The 15931-nt window shown below is 42.6% G+C and overlaps 1 protein-coding gene across 3 annotated transcripts in view; it reads right to left on the bottom strand.

The window, feature by feature from the left end:
- The window catches only part of PDE5A (phosphodiesterase 5A), a 146735-nt gene extending 136790 nt beyond the window's left edge, over positions 1-9945 (bottom strand). Inside the window, exon 1 of one of the 3 annotated variants that reach the window (XM_018049176.1) lies at positions 9637-9945. In XM_018049176.1, coding sequence (XP_017904665.1) covers positions 9637-9758 — 122 coding nt within the window. In that variant the 5' untranslated portion in view covers positions 9759-9945. Of the gene's footprint in view, positions 1-8209; positions 8397-9078; positions 9607-9636 lie in introns of those variants that run through there. The other 2 variants (XM_018049177.1, XM_013964453.2) reach the window with 2 other exon arrangements.

Raw genomic sequence — 15931 nt, 5'->3', positions numbered from 1 at the left:
TTTAGGGATTAAAGTCGGTCCGTTTTAGTTCCTACCCAAGGGGGCTTCCTTGGGGGAATTCTGTAAGTAGGTTGATACTTGAGCCTCATGGATGTTACCCTTGTGTGGTATAACATTTGGGGAGATTTGCAGGGCGCCTCAAATAAAACAGAACAATAAGCTGCAGGCCCTGAATGATCCATAAAACACAATGCAGGAACACGTTTCTAAGGCCACTATTAAAACATCACCCCTTTCTCTTTCTTTCCAGTGCTTTTTCCATCTTCATGTGAATTAATTAATTAAAACTAGAATCAAAAAGAGTGTACTAATTTCCTGTCAAAGGATGGTTGATAACATATGGAAATGGGCTAAAATCATCTGTAGGAAAAACACACAAAAACTTACATAAAATATAACATATTTCTCCTGCTTCTGGATCCTGATTTTATAGTTTTAGTTGCCATGTTTGGACACTCTGACCTAGATCCACCACTCTTATTTGGAAAATACTTAAAGAAGTATTTTGAGAAGTTGAGAATCAACTTCTGCTGAGAAACAAGAATGCCTAGAGATGAAAGAGAATTTTAAACTCATTTATAAATCTCTCTGCCTTGATTTCTCACCACTCCCATCTCACATAAAGCCAAGGTCTATTAACCTGGGCCAGTTACCAAGTTGGGGACACAGATGGGAGGTCTGAACTCCCATTCCAATTCCCTTTCCAGTACCTTACACAGTCTTCAGAAGGTTCTGTTCAAACCATTAATAAAAATTCACTTTAAAAATAAGGACACAAAGTCTATTAAATCCCTATTCTGTTGTTCTAATTTCCATGTATCAGAATAGGGGGATGACTCCCCAAACTTGCAATTAGAATTAAACCACTGATGATTCCCAATGTAAAATAAATTGTAACCTACTGAAAATCACTCTAAAAAAAAGATTTAAAAATAAGTATTATTTCCTTTAAATTTCTTAAGAACACTAGAAGTAATGTTATTAACATTTTACAGAGAAAGCAAATAAAGTACCTAAAGGTCATACTCTTAAGAAAGATGTAGTTTGGGAGTTGAAGCTTAAATCGGTCCTAGCTGGGGCCTTTAACCATCGTAAACTGAAATAAATTTTAAAGGGCTCAGAACAGTGGTTCCCAACCAAGTACTGGTGCCAGACTTTGGGGGGCATTTGGAAATGTGTGTCAAAACAGTCGGGGTGCTCCTGACATTTAGTGTCTGGGGCTCAGGGATGTTAAACATCCTGCAACATGCCGAGCAGCTTCTCACAACAAAATGTATCACTACCAAAGGCCAAACAGCATCCCCTTTAAGAAGCAATGGTTTATTGTAATGGAAAAGAATTTGAAAAAAGAACATATCTATAAAATATACATACTACACATATATATAAAACTGATACATATATAACTGAATCACTTTGCTGTAAACCTGAAACTCACACAATATTGTAAATCAATTATACTTCAATTAAAAAACGAGAAAAAAAGCAAGGGTTAATAAGAATCAAAGATTATCATACTATAACAGGGTATTAAGTGAAACAGGGGAGATCCGAGACACCTCCAAGTGATTCCTACAATAACCTCTACTCTGATGTTACACTGAGTAATTCCCTTCCTTCTGGCATGGATTAGAAACAAATGCTGCCTAAAGTTATTTAACGTTCCCAAGTCTTCTCCAGCTATAAAAACATCTCAGAAGCTTACTGGGACCAAATATAAATAAAATGCATAACCACTTCATATGGTTTTATATTCAAATTTGACCAAGAATAGGAAGAGACATGTTTTGAAATTTTCCATGCATTCATAATCACATGTATGAAAAATGTTCCTTAAAGAAGTATCTATTTACATTTAAAAGAAAATCTAATAACCAAAATCTATGCTGTAAATATGTAAGTCAATTTGTTTTGCAGCTTAGACGTGGAGAAAAGATTAGATTAGATTGGCATGTCTCAATCTGAGGTATGAGAAGCCCTCAGAGTCTGCAGCAAGTATGCTTTGAAGATCTGTAGTAGGCTCAGATGGTAAAGAACCAGCTTGCAATGCAGGAGACCTGTGTTCATTCCCTGTGTTGGGAAGATCCCCAGGAGGAGGGCACAGCAATCTCTCCAGTACTCTTGCCTGGAGAATCCCATGGACAGAGAAGCCTGGTGGACTACAGTCCACGGGGTCACATAGAGCTGGACACAACTGAGTGACTAACACGCGCACACACTGTTTCTACGGAAACGCTTCAATTCTGTGTTTTCACACTAATGACAACAACAACAACAAAGACCAAGATGTATCCTTTAAATTACTGGGATGACTACCTTATAACCAACTACTATCCTGCAGTTTTAGGAGTCAAGTTTATATTTGTGTTTACAGTCACACTGCAGCCTAATGGTTCTGGGATAACGAGAAAATAAAAGAGGTAGATTTAACATGCAAATATGCTTTCAAGCCAAGTAAAACCAAAAGCTGGTGTACTGTGCTACAGGACTAAAAGTTTCATGACTGTTGAGAGAGACCCAGTGGGAAAAATGAATCATCAGAGGCAACTGTAGCAAAAGCAAGAAGACCTCACCAGACCCTAGCATCATATTGCAATTAGGGCCACATTCACTCCACAAGGATGATTTAATGAGTGTTGTCAATTTGCATTTGGCTAGAGTTTTATCATTTTATTCATAATTAACTTATACATTTATTTTGGTATTGCAGTTGCACAAATGCTATAACTATGATTAAATTATACCTACTCTTAAGAATTCCACATTTAACTAACATTAAGAGAAAGTCAATATTAGGTACGGCAGATAGCTCGAACTTCTGGGTGCACTCACATCACTTTCCTTTGGGAACTTTTCCTCCCCCACTGACACATCACATTATGGGTTACCTGCCCCAACGAAGTAAGGAGACAAACCTATTCTTCCAGAAATAAAGGTTGGTCCAGAGCAGGCAAATTATGCAAGTAAGGCCAAAATAATTCTGAGAGGATTGACATGGATAAGAAGGTATTTCTCAAACATCAAAAGTTTAAGACCCACATAAACTTGCCAAGAAAAATGTTCCAACACATGAAGAAAGCCTGCTGGAAAATAAAACCAATATAGCATAGCATCAAAAGGATGGCTGGACAAATGGATGGATGGTGGGATGGATGAACGGTGAGATGGATGGAGGGAAGAAAGGGGGAAAGACAGATTGATTAGACATCTATACAGGCAAAAAAAAAAGAATACTGACAAGATTATGTCATCACACTGAATTTCACATCCAAACCAATACCCAGGAATGTCAATTTTGTAAGAGTTCAGCATGAATTTCTGTCATTTGTGACCGAAAGTTTTTTAATGGAGGTTTAAATAATGGAGGTTAATAAGAATGTCTTTCTTTAACAGGGGAAGGTTACTTAAATTTGAGAAACACTGGATTACATGATCTCTAGCTCTATAAAGTTCAAAGATCTTGTATGTGTTTTAAAAAAAAAATCAGGATCTTTTCTTATAACCTCAGCACGCTTATTCAATGGAAAGTAGAAGTGATTACTTTTTTCATGATTATTATCAGCGATATTATATCAGATAGGAGACTTTTCTCTCTCAAATTTAGATGTAATAAAATTATTCAGAAAAGACAGTTTTTGAAAAAGTTAATCTTACTTTATAATTCAGAATCAAGGAAACAGTTTCAAAGAACACAGAAGCTAACAATGGCACCTAAGACTTTAAAAAGCAAGTTCACCACAAACTACAAATGGGGCATATATATATATATATACACATATACACACACACATCCATATATATATTGAGTTGGAAGAGTTTGCTTTTTTCCATAACATGTTCCGGAAAAAAACAAAGGAACTTCCTGTCCTACCCAATAAAAGGCTTTTAGAAGGTTTTAAGAATATTTATCAGAATGATTCTTATAAACTTAACACTCAGTTTGCTTTACCTGCCTGATATTTAGTTGGCAATACATATAAATTCCTGCCAGTTAGAGAAAATAAATAAAGCTCTCACACCATGGGAAAAAAAAAAAGATTCAAAATAAAATGAGAATACCAAGTCAGTAAGATTACAGAGCTAAGTATCAAGTGAATGACTCATATGGAAAAGTTTCTTCCATTTTTATTCTTAGTGTAATTCACAGGTACTTTTTTTTTTAGCTGAACCTGATTTAACAGATACTTCCAAGGCCACATCAATCAGCCACATCAATTGGTCAACTAAATCTGTATCTGTCCAGCTAAACTAATCTCATAGGAAGTCCTGCACAGTCAGTAGCTACTCTGCATTCAAAATTCAGTCATTTTTCAATCCTTCACTATCAATCAACTCAGTGATTTATTTAATTACTCTGCAGTCCTTACCAAAGGCTCTTATCCTAAGAAGAGCTTTTATCCTACACTTAGCCCTGAAAACAAAGAAAGAAAACAACTCAATACAACAGTTACAGGTATAACAAATAGTTTGAAAGATATTTAGGGGACAAACTAATAAACACCAAGCAGTTTTTTCCCCCCAGCCTTTTTAAATATGAAAGAACTTTCTCCCAACCGTTATTAAAATGTACTATGAAGTTCAAGCAGTTGTAAGTTAAATCATGTCTTCAAATCTAGAGGAAGCTACTCTTTGTAATCAGGTAAGGGTGAAGGTACAAACTCTACCCATACAACTTGAAAACACCTTCAAATATTTTTAAAGAAATGATATCAGAGACAAGACTCAAGTCATTTCTTCAGGTGGAACCATCTAAATAGGAAATTCTGTTGCACAACATAATCAAAATGCTAGAAGCTGCTCATCTTTAGGGCCTGAAGATGACGTCATGAAAATATTAGCAAGTTCTGTAGATCTTTAGATCACAAAGATAAGTCCCTCAGGACTTCCCTGGTGCCTTAGAGGGTAAAGCCTCTGTCTACAGTGCGACAGATGCGGGAGACCTGGGTTTGATCCCTGAGTCGGGAAGATCCCCTGGAGAAGGAAATGGCAATCCACCGCAGTACTCGTGCCTGGAAAATCCCATGGACAGAGGAGCCTGGTAGGCTACAGTCCATGGGGTTGCAAACAGTCGGACTGAGCGACTTCACTTTCACTTTAGATCACAAACCGAAGAAAAAGTTAATGAAATGTATTACAAGCCTAAGTATTATATTAATATTAAACGAATATATTTATTTTGAAATATTTATGACTAACTGCCACTGCGCTGGGTTCTACCACAGTTTTAGGAATCATGCTCTTGTATTGCGTGGGGGCTTTAAAAACGGAACCAAATAGAAAAAACCTTGAGAACATTAGCGACCGAAGAGCGATGAGAAGCATCATTTCAGGGGCTCCTGAGGATTCTTCCAGATTCAATCACATCCAAATTCAACCCAAATGGAGCTTTTAGGGCACTAAAAAGTGCCTTAGAGCTGGCTATAAGGACCCTGGTTATAAGCAATACAAGGATAAAAAGACATTATCATACCAGAATTACCATAATAAAAATATTAGAAATAATATCTAAGCCCGACTAAGTCAATACCCACAGGATTTTATTGTCTTCAACCTTAATGGCTACTTAACAAAATATGTTTAACAAAATGTTTGTCTGAAATTGTGAAAAGGTTATATTCCTATATGATATAGAAATAATCATTTTAAAGAGTGCATAGCAATATTTATTTCACACTCATCATCTGACTTTAAGAAAAATATCTTGCAAATAATAATTACAGCTTCAAGAGATGAAAAAAATATTAAAAACAAGCAAACAAAAAAGAAAGAATCCTAAACAGTGAACCTGGAACACCAACTAATTCACCACAGCTTTGCAGTGTTAAATAAAAAGTCTATCAGAGAAAACTGTATGGGAGTGTAAAACTTCTGTTTCTGGACTTTGATCCAAGAAGTCATAAAAAGTTGCCCTCATTTAATATCTCCTATTTCCAGTATATGCCAAATATTCTGCTTTTGTCTAGTACAAAACAAAGTAATAAAAAGTCAATCATATTACCTCCTCAGTACTAAATAACATAAGACACTGACCACAATCACAGAGCTGGTAAGTAACTATTGAAAGGTAAATTATTCTAATATGCTGTCAAGAATAACAACAGCTGTTAAAGTGGCATTAGCACCAGAAAGGCTTCATCTGCAAAGGCAGGAGCATTTAAGCCCTTAATGAACACGTTATCTCAAACCTGTAGGACTGCAAAGCTTTCTACAACAGCAAGGTTGGGAATTTTCCACAGGTTTTAGTTTCTAGTTGCAAACTAATTTTTATGCCAATAGATTATGTTATGAATTGTTCAACTGACACTCTCAAATTCACTTGAACAGGTTTTGATTGCTAAAAACCATTTATTTGTGTGCTGCACACTCTGGCTTTTAAGGAGGTGTTTAGCTCTGTATTGAAAGATAATTATAGAAAACAATGTAATATAGCAGCAATAACTGCTTTCCAGGTCAATCAAAATTCACAGGTGTTTAAACGAGAGTTTAGGAGTGCTAGAACCTTCCTTATATTCAATGACGACTATTGGGTGCAGACCATTCAGTCTGGGAAGAGAACAGAGAAGCATACATAAATGTCAAACAATTAAATCAAATAAGGAGGAAATAGTTCTACCAATAAGCCTGTCTACAGATGCAGATGGCCAATCTATGTAAATCCAAATTTATTTTAAATAAATAAACATGCAAACTGCCCCTACAGAACTATTCTATTTCACAAGTTTCCTGAATTACAACAGTATTCATTTTATACATACAAAATTTGAGAAGTGGGGGGAGCAAAGTAACACGAGCTTCTTGTTAAACACACACACACACACACACACACACAACTTAGCTGTAAAGTTAGTGTCTGCAGTGATTTTGCCACAACCATGTGAATCACACGGTGTTTAGCAGGTTGGCATTTTTATGTCCAACCTCTCATCCTTAAAATTTTAAGTCTCCAGTTAATGCTATCAAATATAAGCCCAAACTGGAATATTGTTTCTAGAAAAAATTATGGCTACACACAAGACTTAGATTATATTCTTCACACTGACAACTTTCAGCACTTTATAATTCCTAAAACTGAGGGCCTGCACTATTCTTGAATATCTTCACTTTCGTTTTCCAACTTCTACTCAACATAAACTCTTCTCTCAAGATTATAAATACACACACACACATATCACAGAAAGTGTTCAGCCTACTCTCAATTGTAATATCAACTGTATATCAACTGTAATATAAAAACTCCAACTGAAGAAAAAGTCTTTAACAGTCTCAGATAATCTAAATTTTACACTAGGTAGTGTAATTTTGAGAATTGAGATTTTAATCCTATGCTACTTTGGAGAAAAAAAAAGTGAAAAGAAAATTCATTTAACTTATTAGGAAAAAAATAATACTCTTCAAGTTTTGGCAGATTCTCAAAGTGAAGTGTTCTTATGTATGAGTTAAAAGCTACCGCCAAACACCCCCAAGTTTGTGTCTTTAAAGGGAGAGGAGAGAAAACAAAGAAAAAGGATATTAACGCTGATTTTTAAATAAATAATTTCGTTCTTTCTTAATAATATGCCTAAGGAACATCTCTAAAGAACATCCCCCTACACACTTAAAAGATCAGCCCAGTTCTCCTGCCCAGTCTCTTACGCGCTGTAATTCATTAAGGGTGGAAGTGTGCAAACGGTGAAAGGAATCCGGGGACAGACGGCCTCGGAGGAGGCGACCTGTAGAAACTGTTGGCCTCCAGCAATGGATCATTCCAGGCCTAGACGGTCTTGGTGCTCACCTCAAACGCGCAGAAAAGTGCCCTTCGGAAAGAAATCACTTTCATTCAGGGTTTATCCTCTGGTCACTCCAGATTAAGTATTGTGATAGAAGACGAAAGCGACGGAGAAGAGGATTTTAAAAGGAAGGCGGAGTAATTAAACAGAAGAGATAAGGTTTGTCCCAAAACCTTCGCCTCTTTAAAAAACCCCCAAAGTCATCAAACCGATAGCAACCCTCAACGTTCGTTGGGAGAAACGGGAGTTAAAAAGACTCATCTAAGATTTCAAAAATATTACATCTGCAGGAATGTAAAGGAAGACAAAAATGTCAAAGAACGCATTTCCAATAAAGCATCTCCCCGCCAGTGTGACCCGGGTGCCACCACCCAGCACAGCACCCGGCCCCACCGCGCCCCCGGGAAAAGTGGGAAAGACGGGGGCAGTGCTGAAGGAAGTACCTTGTTTTGTCTCCAAAAGGCAACATAGCAAACGTGGGAAGTTGGAGGTGCACACCAGGCGGCCTCGGCGGACCCTGGACTGCAGGAGGCGTCGGGGGCGAGGACTCGCCCAGGTGAGGCGGGTCGCTCGAAGCCGGCTTCCCTACGGTCCCCGCCGTCGCGCCGCCGCCCGCCGCCGCCCGCTCGCCCTGCGCCGCGCCGCCCCCTGGCGGGGAGCGCCAGGCCGGACCGCGGCCGTGCGCCGGCGGGTGGGAGCCCGGCGGCCAGCCCCGGCCGGCTCCTCCACCATCACCGCCCCGCGCGCGCCTCCCTCCCGGCCGAGGCGGCCACCTCCGGCTGCCCGAAGGCCGCTGCCCCGGGGCGGCGACGGCGAAGTCCGGGCCCCTTCTCCAGAGGAGTGCGCCTGGGAGTCAGCCCGCGTCCGCGCGCAGCAGCCTCGCCCTCGCGGCGACTTCGCATCAACTCTCCGGCTTCCGGGCACCCGCCCGCCTCCCACTCTCCGTTCCACCCTCCTAGCCCCTCGGCTTCAGCCTCAATGCCTCTCCAATTCTCCCGCGGGCGTTTCCCACGCGCGCCTCGACTGTCCGCTGCGCAGCCTCCTCCCCAAGCACAGGCTCCCTCCTCCCCGCCCTCCGCAGCAGCCGCCCCGGCGCTTGGCTCCGGACCAGAAGACTGGCCTCCGGGGTCGCCTCGGGCCGCGCGGGACCTGCCACCCCCCGGGGTCAGCTCTCCGCCGTCCTTTGTGTGCGCGCCGCCAGGCCCTCCGCGGAGCGCCTTCCACGCCGCCGCCTTGCGCGCAAACGCGAAGGAAAGGAAGAGCGCGGGACAACCAGGGGACTGGAAGGGGGGCAAAAGACGACAGCACTCACTCTGGGACGGTTCCTGCATGGTGCTGCCTTTGGGCTGCTTCTCGGTCTCGCCCCTACCCCGGCTTCCCCGCCCCGCCAGGGCCGGGGCAAAGGGGGACGGGGGAGGAGCGGAGCCGCGGGGGCCGCGTTGGAAATGGTGCTTCCGGAGCTGCAGGGAAGGGGGTCAAACACTGTTTTGGTTTCGCTAAGGAGATTTAGGGGAAACAGGAGGCTAGAGAAAGGCCCGTGAGCGCAAATATAGGGAAATAATCTTGCTCCCAGGGAATGCTAGGGCTGCCGGCGTGTGGAGGGGGTGGGGGTGGGGTTCGGCACATACGTTTTTGTATTTGAACTTTTGTGAGCAAGTTGGATCGGATCCGACGCTTGGGTTTTTCGACTGTACTCGCCTTAAAAGTCGAGGTCTCTACACCGTAAGATCATGGCCCTACTTCAAAGGCAGAGGGCCTGAGAGTGGAAATTGTTTAATGCTTAAAGAAGGGGGGAATTCAATAGAGGAGAGAGATAAACCCCAGGTCACGCTCCATGCCCCGCCGGGTCTTCCGTGGCTCCTCTTCTTACCTGGTGCCTTTCCTAACAAAGTAAGAGAAGGTAAAGTCCCAGTGATCGTCCAGCCACGCTTCGACCGAGTCCTGGTTCCACTGCTGTTGCGGCCGCGCGGAGCCGGGGCCGGCCCTCTCCATGATCAGCGCGGCAAGTCTCTGCGGTCAGCTGGTGCTGGTTTTCCACTCCAGCTGGGGTCCCTCCCTCGGAGGAGCAGAACTCGCCTCGAGACCCTCCCCCTTCGCCCTGCTTCAGTCTGGCCGGCTTTCGGCGGAGCTGCTCACTCGCCGGGCCAGCCTCCTGCCGCGCCCCGCCTCTCCAGGTCCTCACCGCTTCCAGGTGCGGCGGGCGGGGGGTGGGGGGTGAGGGGGCCGCAGCCCCGCGCCTTCCCCGGGGTCTGTCTGAGACTGGCTCTGGAAGTCTCGAGTCTCCAGATTCCGAGGCGCCCGGGGCGGCGACTGGCGAGCTCTCCGGAAGCCTAGTGGCCAGGACTAGAAAGGAGGCCAGGCGGCCGCTGGGGTGCGCTGCACGCCAAGCCGGCTCCGGAGGAGCGCGCAAAGGTAACGGGGGATGTGTTCGCTGAGCGTCCCACTCTAGGCAAGGGAAGGTCACGCTGTGAAGACCCAGCCCAAACCCAGAGAGCTGTAGCTGGGGAAATTTTCGCCCGAAAATGAGAGGTGCTGGTAGCCCGCGCTCTTTTCCCTGGACCTGGGAGAACAATGACTGTCCTGCCTCGCTTTCCGCCAGATCAGCGCGTGGGTCTGGGAGGAGGTGGGACCCACCTCCCATGAAGCCCTGACGGCGCAGAGGCTCAGGGCGCCCCAGCCAAGGACCACGTCTGGGGTGACGAGATCTGGGACATGAGTCACCAAAATAGATTTGACAGTCCTGGTGGGTAACTTCTAACAGAGCCATTCCTGTGATTAACTTTAATAATAATAACTGTAGTAAGTATAAATTAACTGCCTTCACAAGAAAGGCTTAATTTGCATTAAGCCCCCTTTCCTAACTGGAAAAAGATAAAAGTAGATTGAGATACAATAATCACTATGGTTTGTGTATGAAATCACAAATCTCTATACAAGTAGGTTAACTTGATCTTACGGGCCGTCCCCAGGTACCGTGCAGAACAGCCAGTTAGCCCAGTTTTTAATTAGTCATTTATACTGAACTGGAGTTAAAATACACAGACCACGAAAAATGTATCCGTTTAAAAGGGCTCAGCATTCCTACCCTGTTTTGTCGTATCCTTATCATGCTTTAATAGGGCTTCCCTTGTGGCTCAGCTGATAAAGAAACTGCCTGTAACTGCGGGAGACCTGGGTTCGATCCCTGGGTTGGGACGATCCCCAGGAGAAGGGAAAGGCTACCCACTCCAGTATTCTGGCCTGGAGAATTCCCTTGACTGTATGCTGCTGCTGCTGCTAAGTCGCTTCAGTCGTGTCTGACTCTGTGCGACCCCATAGACGGCAGCCCACCAGGCTCCCCCGTCCCTGGGATTCTCCAGGCAAGAACCCACTGGGGTGGGGTGCCATTTCCTTCTCCAGTGCATGAAAGTGAAAAGAGAAAGTGAAGTCGCTCAGTCGCGTCAGACTCTTCGCGACCCCATGGACTGCAGCACACCAGGCTCCTCCGTCCATGGGATTTTCCAGGCAAGAGTGCTGGAGTGGGGTGCCATTGCCTTCTCTGTATAGCCTGCTGCTGCTGCTGCTGCTGCTGCTAAGTCGCTTCAGTCGTGTCCGACTCTGTGCGACCCCATAGACGGCAGCCCACCAGGCTCCCCCGTCCCTGGGATTCTCCAGGCAAGAACACTGGAATGGGTTGCCATTTCCATGGGGCTGCAAAGAGTCAGACACGACTGAGTGACGTTCGCTTCACTTCTATCATGCTTCACAAAAAAGAATTGGGAGTCTTCCCTTGCTTTACTCTCATCCCCATCTCCCTGCAATTTTGTTATGGTATTTTGCAATGACCTAATTTTTTTGGCAGAATTAAACTGGAGCTGTGTGTTTCACAACGTGTGAACGACACCGTTAGCAGTGATATACCAAAAGTGATTTAGCTGACATGCTTATAACAAACTCCTTTCAAAATATTTTTGGCAAGAATGTAAGACATTACTCACTACATAGAAACATGTAATTAAACAGATAATATGAGAACTTTAAGAAATGTCTTCCAGTCCCTCAGTGCAATGGTTTATACTTCCTTCATTAAATAATTGTCCTTTTGTAATTTCAGTTTCTTTGAAACTTCACTGTTGTATGCAAATAGCCACAAACCAGTAAAAAGCAAGCAAAAGAGTATGAAATTAATACATGATAAGTTATATTAGATTTTAAAATGAGAATTATCTTCTAATTTCTTACTATGATAGTGATTATAGTGCTCATGACCTAAAGACTGTCTCCTCAGTGCTCAGTTTTTCTCTGTGGAAGGTTATGCATTTCTCCTCTCAGGAGGTCAATTATATTTTAAAATTCTACTTCCAACTAAGGATGGAGTGAATTTTTGGCTTAAAATGTTTGCTTTAGTTGGCTACCATGATTAAATAAACAGGCATTATCCAAATGCCCATTTTCTCTCGCAAACTGAAGGGGTTAACTTATCAGAAACCAGGAAGGCGTCTAAAAAAATTGTGCAAGAAAAACAATCCCTGGACTCTCCCATCAGTGAGTCTCAATTCTGTGTGGTATAGATGTTGGGTGGGGGTTACTGTGAAGGCCGTTACCTGAGTGAGTATATCTCAAGGGATGGGATGAGGCATTTCAAACTGTTCTAGTCTCTAGAAAACTCAGATAGAACAGTACCTCTTGTAACTTTAAAGTACTTAAAGTTAAGAATATTTTGAACTGGCCTCACCCTGGCATTTTGTTCTCTGGTTCCTTTTATTCTTTATCCCCACTTTTTTTTAACATACATTCTTTCTAACTTATTGATATGGATTGCTGTAAGCATATCAAATCTTGTTTCAGAATAAGTTGAAGGATGAGTAAATAATAAACATTACCAGAAAATAACTTGGAAAATGATGTAAACGCTACTTTAAAAAAAAAAAAATGCAACGACCTAACAGAAAGCCCTCCAACCTGTTATATTCTCATTGGTACTAGGAAAAAACCCGAAGTCTCTAACATGGCTTACAAGGTTTGTATGACTTTTTCTCATTTCTGTTGGTAAAGGTTTTGTTCATACAACTAGAAAAAACAAACAAAACCATGACTGATCAAATTCCTTTTCCAAAAGAGAACATAGATTATAAAAGTCATGACATCTTTCCTGCCTTTTTTTTCCAAATACTATATAGTATCTTCTTTTTTCTTACAGCAAAGTTATATATTCTGAGCTTGAGAAAATTGAGTAAATATATTAGCACATATAATAGGACCTTCTTCAGCGATCAATGCAAAGAAATAGAGGAAAACAACAGAATGGGAAAGACTAGCGATCTCTTAAAGAAAATTAGAGATACCAAGGGAATATTTCATGCAAAGATGGGCTCAATAAAGGACAGAAATGGTATGGACCTAACAGAAGCGGAAGATATTAAGAAGAGGTGGCAAGAATACACAGAAGAACTGTACAAAAAGGATCTTCATGACCCAGATAATCACGATGGTGTGATCGCTCATCTAGAGCCAGACATCCTGGAATGTGAAGTCAAATGGGCCTTAGAAAGCATCACTACAAACAAAGCTAGTGGAGGTGATGGAATTCCAGTTGAGCTGTTTCAAATCCTGAAAGAGGATGCTGTGAAAGTGCTGCACTCAATATGCCAGCAAATTTGGAAAACTCAGCAGTGGCCACAGGACTGGAAAAGGTCAGTTTTCATTCCAATCCCAAAGAAAGGCAATACCAAAGAATGCTCAAACTACCACACAATTGCACTCATCTCACATGCTAGTAAAGTAATGCTCAAAATTCTCCAAGGCAGGCTTCAGCAATACGTGAACCGTGAACTTCCTGATGTTCAAGCTGGTTTTAGAAAAGGCAGAGGAACCAGAGATCAAATTGCCCACATCCACTAGATCATGGAAAAAGCAAGAGAGTTCCAGAAAAAAATCTACTTCTGCTTTATTGACTATGCCAAAGCCTTTGACTGTGTGGATCACAATAAACTGTGGAAAATTCTGAAAGAAATGGGAATACCAGACCACCTGACCTGCCTCTTGAGAAATCTGTATGCAGGTCAGGAAGCAACAGTTAGAACTGGACATGGAACAACAGACTGGTTCCAAATAGGAAAAGGAGTACATCAAGGCTGTATATTGTCACCCTGCTTATTTAACTTACATGCAGAGTACATTATGAGAGACGCTGGACTGGAAGAAACACAAGCTGGAATCAAGATTGCCGGGAGAAATATCAATAACCTCAGATACGCAGATGACACCACCTTTATGGCAGAAAGTGAAGAGGAACTAAAGAGCCTCTTGATGAAAGTGAAAGAGGAGAGTGAAAAAGTTGGCTTAAAGCTCAGCATTCAGAAAACGAAGATCATGGCATCTGGTCCCATCACTTCATGGGAAATAGATGGGGAAACAGTGGAAACAGTGTCAGACTTTATTTTTTGGGGCTCCAAAATCACTGCAGATGGTGACTGCAGCTATGAAATTAAAAGACGCTTACTCCTTGGAAGAAAAGTTATGACCAACCTAGACAGTATATTCAAAAGCAGAGATGTTACTTTGCCAACTAAGGTCCGTCTAGTCAAAGCTATGGTTTTTCCAGTGGTCATGTATGGATGTGAGAGTTAGTCTGTGAAGAAGGCTGAGCACCAGAGAACTGATGCTTTCAAACTGTGGTGTTGGAGAAGACTCTTGAGAGTCCCTTAGACTGCAAGGAGACCTAACCAGTCCATTCTGAAGGAGATCAGCCCTGGGATTTCTTTGGAAGGAATGATGCTAAAGCTGAAACTCCAGTACTTTGGCCACCTCATGCAAAGAGTTGACTCATTCGGAAAAGACTCTGATGCTGGGAGGGACTGGGGGCAGGAGGAGAAGGGGACGACAGAGGATGAGATGGCTGGATGGCATCACTGACTCGATGGACGTGAGTCTGAGTGAACTCTAGGAGTTGGTGATGGACAGGGAGGCCTGGCGTGCTGTGATTCATGGCGTCGCAAAGAGTCAGACATGACTGAGCGACTGAACTGAACTGAGGTCCCTCATTGTTGAAGGGACATTGTGATGTTGAAATAGAATTGGAGGTTAACAATTAAATGTGTGTGTGTGTGAGCATGCATGCATAATGTGGGGAAATCCCACATGACAAGGAAATGCAGGCAGCTTTTAAGAGCTGTGGGCAGCATCCAGCTGATAGCCTACAAGGAGCTCCAGCCACCAAGAAAATTAATTCTTCGGTATTGTAACTGCAAGATTAAGAACTAAAGTGAACTCAAAAGCAGATATTTCTCCAGTCACACCTCAAATGAGACCACAACCACAATTCCAGCCAATAAACTGATTGCACCCTTATGAGATGCTAAGCAGTAGACATCTTCGTAATCAACATCTTAATAATACTGAGTCCTATATCTGTTAATGTATGTATTTATCCATTTACTTCAGTCTTTTAAAATTTCTCCCAGCAGTGTCTTGAAGTTTTAGTGTACATGTCTTACATGTATTTTGTTAAACTTATTTCAATATGTATCCCACTGTCACTGAGAAATACTAGAAGCAATGATATTCGTGTGGCAGAGTACACTTAGTCCCAGATTTTGGTTTAAAAATATGTTTCTTCACTTTAAAAGAAACCAAGAGTCTCTGTAGAAGATTCCAGGTCTGTGACAGGGAAAGTGCAAAATATACCTGGAAAATCTTGTTTTGACAGGTTAAAGCTCAACATTCAGAAAACGAAGATCATGGCATCTGGTCCCATCACTTCATGGCAAATAGATGGGGAAACAGTAGAAACAGTGTCAGACTTTATTTCTGGGGGCTCCAAAATCACTGCAGATGGTGATTGCAGCCATGAAATTAAAAGACGCTTACTCCTTTGAAGGAAAGCTATGATCAACCTAGACAGCATATTCAAAAGCAGAGACATTACTTTGCCAACTAAGGTCCGTCTAGTCAAGGCTATGGTTTTTCCAGTAGTCATGTATGGATGTGAGTTGGACTGTGAAGAAGGATGAGCGCCGAAGAATTGATGCTTTTGAACTGTGGTGTTGGAGAAGACTCTTGAGAGTCCCTTGGACTACAAGGAGATTCAACCAGTCCATTCTGGAGGAGATCAACCCTGGGATTTCTTTGGAAGGAATGAAGCTAAAGCTGAAACTCTAGTACTTTGGCCACCTCACGTGAAGAGT

The sequence above is a fragment of the Capra hircus genome, chromosome 6 (genome assembly GCF_001704415.2).
Source record: "Capra hircus breed San Clemente chromosome 6, ASM170441v1, whole genome shotgun sequence".
In the NCBI taxonomy this organism is placed as follows: domain Eukaryota; kingdom Metazoa; phylum Chordata; class Mammalia; order Artiodactyla; family Bovidae; genus Capra; species Capra hircus.
Note: the sequence above shows the minus strand (reverse complement) of the source record. Positions and strands in the feature narration are given on the sequence as shown.